This window comes from Arachis ipaensis, chromosome B06, assembly GCF_000816755.2.
Source record: "Arachis ipaensis cultivar K30076 chromosome B06, Araip1.1, whole genome shotgun sequence".
NCBI classification, from domain to species: Eukaryota; Viridiplantae; Streptophyta; class Magnoliopsida; order Fabales; family Fabaceae; genus Arachis; species Arachis ipaensis.
The window spans coordinates 306,519-317,193 of record NC_029790.2 but is presented as its reverse complement, the minus strand read 5'-3'; the positions used below and the strand labels follow the sequence as shown (position 1 = coordinate 317,193).

At 31.8% G+C, this 10,675-nt stretch overlaps 2 protein-coding genes and 1 long non-coding RNA gene across 5 annotated transcripts in view; 2 read left to right on the top strand and 1 right to left on the bottom strand.

The window, feature by feature from the left end:
• The window catches only part of LOC107645323 (GDSL esterase/lipase EXL3), a 4,013-nt gene extending 2,385 nt beyond the window's left edge, over window positions 1-1,628 (top strand). Inside the window, exons 2-4 of the mRNA XM_016349326.2 lie at window positions 116-246; window positions 325-814; window positions 1,275-1,628. Coding sequence (XP_016204812.1) covers window positions 116-246; window positions 325-814; window positions 1,275-1,465 — 812 coding nt within the window. The 3' untranslated portion in view covers window positions 1,466-1,628. The remainder of the gene's footprint in view (window positions 1-115; window positions 247-324; window positions 815-1,274) is intronic.
• On the top strand, window positions 6,867-9,809 carry LOC107645322 (GDSL esterase/lipase EXL3-like). 3 transcript variants are annotated; one of them, XM_021103621.1, is made up of 6 exons: window positions 6,867-7,064; window positions 7,303-7,461; window positions 8,148-8,278; window positions 8,367-8,600; window positions 8,976-9,231; window positions 9,304-9,809. In XM_021103621.1, exons 2-6 carry the CDS (start codon window positions 7,326-7,328, stop codon window positions 9,495-9,497), a joined length of 951 nt encoding a protein of 316 aa, XP_020959280.1. In that variant the 5' UTR covers window positions 6,867-7,064; window positions 7,303-7,325; the 3' UTR covers window positions 9,498-9,809. The 3 variants fall into 3 exon arrangements, with proteins under 3 accessions (XP_020959280.1, XP_016204811.1, XP_020959279.1); XM_016349325.2 differs by lacking the exon at window positions 6,867-7,064 and having other exon boundaries at window positions 7,072-7,461; XM_021103620.1 differs by lacking the exon at window positions 6,867-7,064 and having other exon boundaries at window positions 7,078-7,461; window positions 8,160-8,278.
• Window positions 7,460-8,189, bottom strand: LOC110263073. Its single transcript, XR_002348064.1, has 3 exons — window positions 8,066-8,189; window positions 7,830-7,907; window positions 7,460-7,762 (listed from the first exon to the last, which is right to left on the bottom strand). It is a non-coding gene; the product is annotated as an uncharacterized LOC110263073 (long non-coding RNA).

Sequence of the window (10,675 nt, the reverse complement as noted above, 5' to 3'; positions counted from 1 at the left end):
ATATATTAGCATAAAAAATTTAACAAAAGAACTTAATTGCATTAGTATCTTTTAAAAAGCAAATTAATTTACATGTGATATTTTAGTCGGTAATGGTATTTTCTGCATGTACCAGTTGAAGATTTAGGTATTAAAGAGTATCTACCAGCATACTTGGATCCAAATCTCCAATCTAGTGATTTGCTTACTGGGGTGAATTTTGCATCTGGTGGTGCTGGATATGACCCTCTCACTTCACTATCAGCGGTATGAAACATTGTTTTTATTATACTTTTGTTGATTTGTGCATTAAGTAATGGAATGAATTGAATAATGAATAAGCAGGCTGCTATATCTTTATCGGGACAAGTAGATTTGTTCAAAGAATGCATAGGGAAGTTGAAAGGAGAGGTTGGAGAGGAGAGAAGCAATTTCATCCTAAACAACAGTTTCTATATTGTGGTTTTTGGAAGCAATGACATCTCCAACACCTACTTCTTGACTCGCGTTAGGCAGTTACAATATGACATTCCTACTTACACTGACATTCTCCTCAAATCAGCTTCTAATTTCTTGAAAGAATTATACCAACTTGGTGCAAGGAGAATTGCGGTATTCGGTATTCCACCCCTTGGATGTATACCATTTCAGAGGACGGCAGCTGGTGGAATAGAAAGAAATTGTGCAGAACAAATAAATGATGCTGCAAAGTTCTTTAATTCCAAACTCTCAAACAAGATTGATTCCTTTAATCAACAATTACCAGATGCCAGGACTGTTTACATTGATGTTTACACCCCTCTTCTCGATATCATTCTAAACTACCAAAAATATGGTATGTATATATACATATAGCTAGCGTTTGTTTTGAGGTACTGAGACAAAGATTGGGAGACTGAGACTCAATATCATGTTTGTTGGTTCAGAGACTGATATTAAAATTTCTGTTTCTGTCTCCAAAATTTTAGTATTTCAGTACCTCCAAAAAGTGAGGACACAGGAGACTAAAATTTTTAGAGATGGAGACTGAAACTTTAATAACATTTTATACCTAAAATACCTTCATTTCAATTAATTAATTCTAATTTTATCCTTTGTACAAATTAAATTAGAATTTCATTATTGTTTCAATTTTTGTCTTTTACTTTGTACCAAACAGGATACTGAGATTTATTTCAATCTCTATCTCTGAGTTTCAGTCTTTCCGTCTCTGGTTTCTATGTCAAACGCTACCATATAGTTCCATTATTATTATATTGTTTAATTAACAATGATGCATGCATGGATTATGGCAGGTTATAAAGTGGCAAACAAAGGTTGCTGTGGAACAGGGATAATAGAGGTAGTGGAATTATGCAATCGATTTGTTCCAACGTGTCCCAATGATTTGGAGTATGTCTTTTGGGATAGCTTTCACCCTACCGAGATCGTTTACAAAAGCCTCATTTCTCCAATTGTTTCTAAATATCTCCCCAAATTCTTGTGACATTATTAATTCTTTTTTTCATTATTCCCAATAAACCCACGCACCAAAGGTGCATCACCCATGTATCTTCTGTTTCATTTATACCTATATCAAAATACATTATAATTAACTCTGTTGTATGTGTTCATCGTTCTTTATGTAATTACCGCTTTTAATTTTTCTGTTTTTTCACCTTTTTAAACGAGAAATTGAACTAATTTTATTAATTTAAATGCAAAACTGTTTTAGTATGTAATATTATCTAACAACTTTTAATTGTAAGTGAGTTTCAATTGTTTTATATAAATTTGTAATTGAATGATTTTGACTTATGAGAGTGGCGCAATAAATAATTGATGTGATATTATTTATAAAAGTGTTGTAGATTTATAATAGGCCAATTCTATGGTGACTATGATTTGGTGTCTAAATTTTGTCTAACTTTTTTTTTGTAGTAAGTTTTAAATTTTTAAAAATTATTTATTTTTATATCTTTTAAATTAAATATTAATTTTTAACTCTTTTTAATAAATAGACACCACATTTTAGTCACCATAACATTCACCTATATAATAATGATGACAAATAAATTATCTGTTAGTGTACTAGCTAGTTTAGTTGTGTTCCTAACTGCTATATTTATTAGTCCCGACAGATGTGTCATACTCAAATAGTGAAATTACCAAAATTGCAGATAATGCAAAATAATTTCAGTGTCCTCCACAAAATGGAGTAGATAGATCATAATTATATATTAAAAAGATTTAAAAAGAAAAAACGAAATTGCAAAAGGTTGAAGATTGCGAAACGTGCTAAGGAAACTTGACGCAACAGATATCCATGTGGCGGATGCAAAAATAAAATTGGCAAGTTTGTTTGGTTTCTAACAAAATTGAAGGATTGAACAATGACTGATGGAGAAGAATATATAGCTTTTAAGAAGGAAAAGTTTAGGGGTCAGCAATTTTATTGCATTTTGGCCAGCATGTAACCAGCAGAGAAAGGTGAGCCATTGGATGAAATCTCACACCAATCTCACACCATCAAATCATCATTGATGGCTAGTTGATGGCTACCAATCACAAATATTGCTGGCCCCTAACATTGTTCTTTTAAGAAAGGTTCTGTATTATTATCATCGTCCATCACGACAGCATCCTAATTATATATATGGATAGTACAGTTAGTTATAAGTAACACTACACTACAATCAACCAATTGAGCACGTGATTAATTAAATTAACGGATATGATTAGTTACTTGCAGTTGCTTTTATATGTTTCCTTTTTAGTCCCAACCATTTCCGGTAATTGGTTTACGGTCCTCTGTTTTTATATACTTTCTCTTCTTCTAATCATTGAATCGTATACTTTGACCCATTCTAACTCAAATACGGTTTATTAGAAAATAATAGTACTAATGATAAGAAGCTTCTAATTCCGCATTTTCATGAACGATAATGTTCCAAATATACATACGGATCACTTGTCATGTAATTAGAGAAAAGGTTTATTAAGGCCTGATTACATATAATTAAATTAGTTCACTTGATCAACTAATATTGCTGTCCAAATTAAAGTGGCTATCACTACGTGCAGTGGTGGAACTTGAAATAAAAATTTGGGATCAGATAGAAAATAATTGTTAAAATGTTTTTTATATAAACCCCATTTAAGATAAGTTTGTCTAATCTCATCTCTCTGGTTTTAGTGATATTGCCAATTTTAAAGTCATTTTTCAAGATCTCGTTTTAAAAAGTTAAGGTTAAAGTCATTAGATGTAACTTTTTGAACTTTTGAAGGTTATATCTCACTTTCCTCGTGATTTATTAAAGTAGAAGAATTATCTACAGATGTTGATATTGTAAAAGTTATATGTTCTCCTTCTTAAATATTAGCATTCCTCTTAAAAAATGTATCAATTCTTTGATTTTTTATTATTATTTTATATAAAAATTTGAATATATATCCTGTAAAATATGTAAAGAAGAAGTTAGAAGGACAAATATTAAAATTTATAATATTTATTGAATTTTTTTTATCAATTTATACAAATACAATAGTATTAATACTTATTGAATATTCTATTATTTTTATCATATAAAAAATTAAGTTAAATAAATAGTAAAATATAAAATAATATTAAATTAAATAAATAAAAAATATCTAATTTTTTATATTTGAACTTAAAGATAGAGAAAATGTTGTTTATTAAACTTATTAGATACTTTAAGTCATAATAAAATATTTAAGTCAATTAAACTATTTTTTATTTTTTAAAAAAATACTACTAAATTTTTTATAAAAAATTTGGGGGGCATAGCTCTCCTTGTTTGAACTAAATTCCGCCATTGACTACGTATATGATTATAAATTAAGAAGAATGACATGTGCATTTATTTTTCAGTATTCATCTGTGTTGGGCATATGATTTTTAGCAGTTTAGTTGGGACAAGTAGCACGCAATACTATTTTGAGTTGAGTGTGACACAACACTAATACTATTCATCATTTTATCTTATAATAAAATTTTATACTTTAAAGTTTAAACAATACACACCTCCTCCAATTGTATAATTCTTCTAACTCTATGTCTCTGGATATTTAATTTATAGTTAATTTCTGTTTTTACAAAGATACTCATACGACCCTATTACAATCAATCAATTTAATGGTAATAATCTATCCTCTAAACGACATAGTTTCGTCAATTTTAATGCATAATGGATCTATATGCATGGGGTAGGGAAAAACCAGTTGTTTATTAATAAGAAAATAGAAAAACTTATTTACATTTCAATGATAGTGATTCACACACACCTGAAGATGGATCAAAGGCGGTGGTGATATATATATATATATATATCATTCTACTTCCAAGTAGCCAAATATCACATGAATCAATTCACACCTTTTCCTTTTCTTACTTTTCTTTTTATTTTTTGGCGAATAGTTGGCACCTTTATATATATAGATATTAAGATAATGAAATTGCCGAAATTACCAAACAATTAAAAAAAATTGTCTGTTTCAGATTTCCTAATAAAATTATATATATTCACTTTAATGCCCATACTCAGACTATAGCAGCATGATTTCAAATATATTATTGTTATAGTGTACCTGCAATAGCAAAATTACAAATATGAATAATATAACGAACATTCCCAATTATTTTCACCAAAATGTCCATGTATTATTGAGCACTAAGCTAGCTACTACAACAATATTGCTACCACAATTTAAAATCATGCTCTATAGTGTCGGCTATATGCCACTATTTCTTGAGCCACACAATAATGGCAGGGCCCGAAGAATTCGAAACTTAACTAGTAATCAAAGCAAAATTGAACAATTTTGAACCATATGAGCGAGAATAGCTTTACATTAAAGAAAGGGTTTGTATCGTAAGTAAGGTCAATAAATTTTTAGAATCGTTAGAGATCTATGAGGGTTTTAGTGGGCAAAAAATCAATTTGAATAAGTCAGCTATCTTTTTCAGTACACCTCAGAACACAAGATTAGCAGTTGCTCAGACACTAAATATTGAACATATCGAAATACAAGACAAATACCTGGGACTGCCCTCTATAGTTCAAAAATCAAAGCAAGTAACCTTTGAAGCTATCAAAGATAAAGTTCAGAAGAGGATTATGGGTTGGAAAAGAAGTCTATTGTCATCAGGTGGCAAGCACACGCTATTGAAAGCGGTGAGGGAGGCGATTCCTATTTATACACTCTCTTGTTTCAAGCTCCCGAACACGCTGTTGACTGAGATTCATAGTATGCTCTCGCAATTTTGGTGAGGTCAAAAATGCGCAGAACGAAGAATAGTTTGGATTAAATGGGACACAATGACGAGATCGAAGAAAGATGGAGGGCTGGGGATCAAGGACCTAAGGGCGCAAAATTTGGCGTTATTGGGCAAGCAATGTTGGCGTCTAATGAAATACTCTAATTCTACTCTATCAAGAATGCTCAAAACTAAATATTTCAGATATAAAGATTTCCTACATGCAGAGATAGGAAGCGTACCGTCGTGGGGCTGGAGAAGTGTTCTTGAAGGGCGCAAGGTGATCGAGAAATGCTTGTTCTGGAAAATAGGCTCTGGTACTAATGTTCACATCTTCCATGACCCCTGGCTCCCACCACCAGTGCCCCTTAATGTCCCTCAAAATGCACTCACAATCCCGCCAAATCTGCAAGTGTATTACGTTAGTGCGTTACTAAATCCTGATAGAAGTTGGAATAGAAATCTGATTGAGTCAATTTTTTCAGTTGATATATGCAATAAAAATTTTTCAATCAAACCAACAGAGGAGGAGGATGAAGTTAATTGGTACTGGACAAAATCTGGTATATATAAAGTTGTGTCAGGATACAAAATTGTTTATGGATTCTTTCATTCTCCTACTTCATTGAGGCCCAGAACAACAGAGTCTAGAATAGCATTTGGGAATTGAAATTACCTCATAAAATTAAGGTTTTTTTATGGAAAAGTCTTCATGAAAAGCTTCCGATGTTGCAACAAGTTCACAGCTGGTTCGCATCCACTCCTGCCACTTGTCCAAGATGCATGTTGAAAGCTGAATCAATTTCTCATGCTTTGTTCCAATGCCCCCTGTCTTCAATAATATGGAGCCTAAGCTTAATAACCCTGACCTATAGATGAGAGAAGAAGAGACATTTTTCAATTGGTGGCAACGAGTCTTATCCTGGGCAGCGGCTCAATTCGACGGTAGATAAAAGACCCTCCTCATAGCGGCACTGTGCTACAGCACTTGGAAAGCGAGGAATCAGTGTGTTTTTGAGAAGGTAATAAGCCCGGCACCAGAAATAGTGAAAGAAGCCAGCAATTTAGTACGTGAACTCGTGAGCCATACCTGATAAATGCTGCTAATTTTCTTTACTCTTACTTTACTCTTTTCTAAGCTCTTAGTCTTAAAAAAAAAGGTCAATAAATTTTTATAAGTTTGTGGAACATATTAAATATGTGCAGTAAAATTTTCTTTAAAGAAAAATAATAGAAACCATTAGAATTTATTATTTTTGCATATTACTTAGTTATTAACTTAATTTTTTTAATCTAGTAATCTAATAACATACTTTACCTTGTACTTTTAAACATTCTAGTTGATGCCAAAAGCAATAAATTTTGATGGTTCCTTAAAATTCTTTTTTTTTTTTTAAATACGAAGTCAACCATAGTAGAAAGGTCTAAACATACGTACTGCATAGTTGTGCATGAGCATGAATTGCTAAATGATATAAGTAAATACAAGACAGAAATTAAATCATGAAACAATATAACATATTATGAACATTTTAAAATATTTCTTTATTTGTAGATATAGAAAAGATTATTGATTGTGTGCATGATGATATTGTGACATAATAAAAAAATGTTGATGATGTTAGTGTATAAGATAACTGTGGTTTGAGGAGGGATGAGATGAGGGAAAGCTAGCTTTGCAATTACTGTAATGTCAGAAGGAACCACCTAATAACTCGGTTTGTTTGAATCAGTGGTTAGATGCAATAAATACACCAACTAGCTTGCATTCTGCAACACTAATATAAATGGCAATGGCAATTGCTGCTGCTGCTAGCTATATACACAGGTAGATTAATTTCCAACGTTAAGTACAAAAATATTGCAGCTACATACAGTTACTGCAACTTATTAGTAAGTATAGTACAAAACAGTAATAACTTACAGAATGGTTCTTTCTATAAATAAGAACAACCTGTTTCCTTCACCACCTTGTTCAGTTTGTCACTTATTGCTTCTTTTAGTTATTATTCCCTTAAGAACATTGGGTCTTGTGAGATTGCCACCAAATGTTACTATTCCTGCAGTGTTTGTGTTCGGAGATTCCATAATGGATACTGGAAACAACAACAACAACTTGAAAACGGAAGCAAGGTGCAATTTCCCACCATATGGAGAAGATCTTGAAGGTGGAGGAATGCCTACCGGAAGGTTTAGCAATGGAAAGGTTCCATCAGATTTTGTAGGTATAAAATTAATTGCTTTCTCTTTATATATATTTTGCATCTGCCAACCTGCTGTAACATATGTACACTTAGTCGTGACTAGCTATGAAGGATAATAAATGCTACAAAAAATAATATAATAAAACATTAGCTGCACCATGTTATAAAAAAAAGTATGAAAGATTGTAGAGAGTATAATTCTCATCTGTTGAGTCAGTTAGAGTTTGTTATTATTGAATTCTATTAAGCATGCTGTTGTCTCAGCTCTTAGTACCCTTGTGCATATATAATCATCAACATTGTCAGATTCTCCCTTCTCTTACTAGTAGTTTATGAGTTAGTGTATATATTAAACTCCTTCAAGTTTTTGTTTTTATTATTCATTATACGTGAGCATCCTTGTTTAATTTTTTGTATCAAATAATACATACAGTGACCGTTAAAATCCCTATGGAATAAGGGGAGTGCTAGGTAAATAATGAAAATTTTGAATAATATGAACAACCACCAATCAAATGAAAATACACTACACTCTAATTTAATGCTACGAATTAAATTTACTCTTTTGACCTTATTAATTCACATTGTTTACACATTGTTCAAAAATCTTGTTGATTAACTGTACTTTTTCTAATAAATATTCTCGTACTGTTTGTTTAATAATGATAATGACCCTCCTTTAAAGTAACGAAATAATAAATGATCAGTTGAAGAATTAGGCATAAAAGAGCTTCTACCAGCATATTTGGATCCAAATCTACAACCCACTGATCTTGTCACCGGTGTCTGCTTTGCATCCGGTGGCGCCGGCTATGATCCCTTAACGTCAAAACTTGCGGTACGCATATGATTTGATTTGATATTTTGTGTCCTATGTATGGCTATGATGTTGATTTTGTAACTTATTTTGATTGCATGATGAGAAGTCAGCGATACATTTTGACTCTCAAATAGAAATGTTCAAAGATTACATAGGAAAGTTAAGAGGGGTGGTTGGAGAAGAGAGAGCAGAGTACATAATAGAGAACAGCCTTTATCTTGTTGTCATGGGCAGTAATGACATTTCCAACACATACTTCTTGTCACATGTTAGACAGTTGGAATATGATGTCCCTGCTTACACTGATCTATTGCTCCGCTTAGCCTCTACTTACTTTAAGGTATGCTATATCTTAATTGGTGGAAACTTAGATCCAATCAACTTCACGTAAAGTTGATAATGAGAGCCGTTAAATGATTTGACTGATTTGACTCAATTTTCATCTAATGACTCTCAGGTATCAACTTCACGTGAAGTCGACTTCACATGAGTTTTTATCATCTTAATTAATTGGTGGAAACTCATGTGCAGTCGACTTCACGTGAAGTTGATACCTGAGAGCCATTAAATTATTTGACTGATTTGACTAAATTTTTATCTAACGGCTCTCAGATATCAACTTCAAGTGAAGTCAACTTCACCTGAGTTTTCACCATTAATTAATGCATAAATAGTTATAAACACAAATTTAATTTGATTTGATTTAATTATAAAGGAAATATATGAACTTGGGGCAAGGAGAATAGGAGTATTCAGCACTCCCCCAATTGGGTGCGTACCGTTTCAGAGAACAGTGGCTGGAGGAATAACAAGACAGTGTGTGGATAAGATAAATGATGCATGCAAGTTATTTAACGCCAAACTGCCAAATGCATTGGATTCCCTCAACAGGAATCTGCCAGATTCCAGATTTGTATTTATTGATGTCTACAACCCTTTACTTGACGTTATTGTCAACTACCCAAAATATGGTAAGATCCAAATCACATGAACAATATTCAATCAAGTTTTCAATCACATGAATATATATTTTGAACTTTCAGGGTATAAAGTTGAAGACAGAGGGTGCTGTGGCACAGGCAAAATAGAAGTTACGTTTTTATGCACGCAGTTGCAACCAACTTGTCCCAACGTTTTGGATCATGTTTTTTGGGACAGTTTTCACCCGACGCAATCTGTTTACAAAAAGCTCGTCGCCTCTGTTCTACAAAAATACATACAGCCTCTTTCCGTGTGACAATCCACCTTCATTCTTGATTTCATTATTAATATGGATGCTTTTTCTCCAGCTGCCATATAGATTGAAAATGTATCTACTTATTATATGCATGAGGAAACTCTTAATTACGGTCCCATAATTGAGTTATTTTTTGGGTTTTAGAAAATGATAGGAAGACGGAAACATGTTAAACTAAACACAATTTTAGAAGACTAGAATATTTTCAAGACTTGTTATATATTCTGTTTAATAGGTCACTTGACAGTTATAAATGCTTTTTCAGATGCAGAGATATGGAATAAGAGAGAATCTAAAATTACACTTCAACTACCACTTACTATTTATAATACTTGCTAACTAACTTTCCTTGTGGTTAGAAGTGCTGAGTGATACTAACAAACACTTTAGCAGCCTGACTAAGGTCCAGTTTGTGTAAACAACTTAATTAAGTTACTTTTGAAAAAATAATTTAAACAATAAATATTTATATTAAAAGTAGCTTATAAATAAGTTATTTTGTGTTTGATTTTTTAGTTCTAAAAGTATTTATTTTAAGAGAAAAGTGATAAAAAGATTTTTATTATGAGATAAGTTATTTTTTTTAACTTCTCCTTAAACACTAAAATAGTTTTTTAGAAAGTTGCAATTTTATTTTAAAAATTATACCAGACATTAATACTACATATTTTTATAAGTTAAAAGTTAGAAAAAAGTCACTTATAAACCTATCCAAACGGATCCTAAGTAGCCTTCATTACACAAAACAGAATCAGTGCCAACTTGCTTGTGTTGCTTGCATTCACTTAAGCTAGGTCCAGTACCAACATCCCCACCATCATAAATAACATTCCAATCATTGACCATGTAAATTAAGTCGATAAAAGTGACAAATTTGTTTTTTAATATACAGCGGATGCTTATAATCTGTAAAGTAAAAAAAACTGGGATAGGCATAGAAAATTTAGCCTCTCGGGAAATCGCCTTGCTAAAATTAGCACTAGAATGCAGTTTGGTTTTGAGTTCTTACATAAATCTCTGCCAAAGCTTCAGGCTCTTTTATTTCATGATGTAAATACAGGTTTTTTTTTTATCCCGACGTAATATTTACGGGTTTTCATCTATTACTTAATCTCAGCTAAATTTAAATACTTATAAGTTTTATCAAGTATTTATTATAATTAATTGGTTATCAACTT

Coding starts and splice junctions, on each gene's coding strand:
- LOC107645322 (XM_016349325.2), top strand. CDS start 7,164: ATGGTTCTTTCTATAAATAAGAACAACCTGTTTCCTTCACCACCTTGT. Junction 8,279..8,366: donor CCTTAACGTCAAAACTTGCG/GTACGCATATGA, acceptor CATGATGAGAAG/TCAGCGATACATTTTGACTC. Junction 9,232..9,303: donor TGTCAACTACCCAAAATATG/GTAAGATCCAAA, acceptor TTGAACTTTCAG/GGTATAAAGTTGAAGACAGA.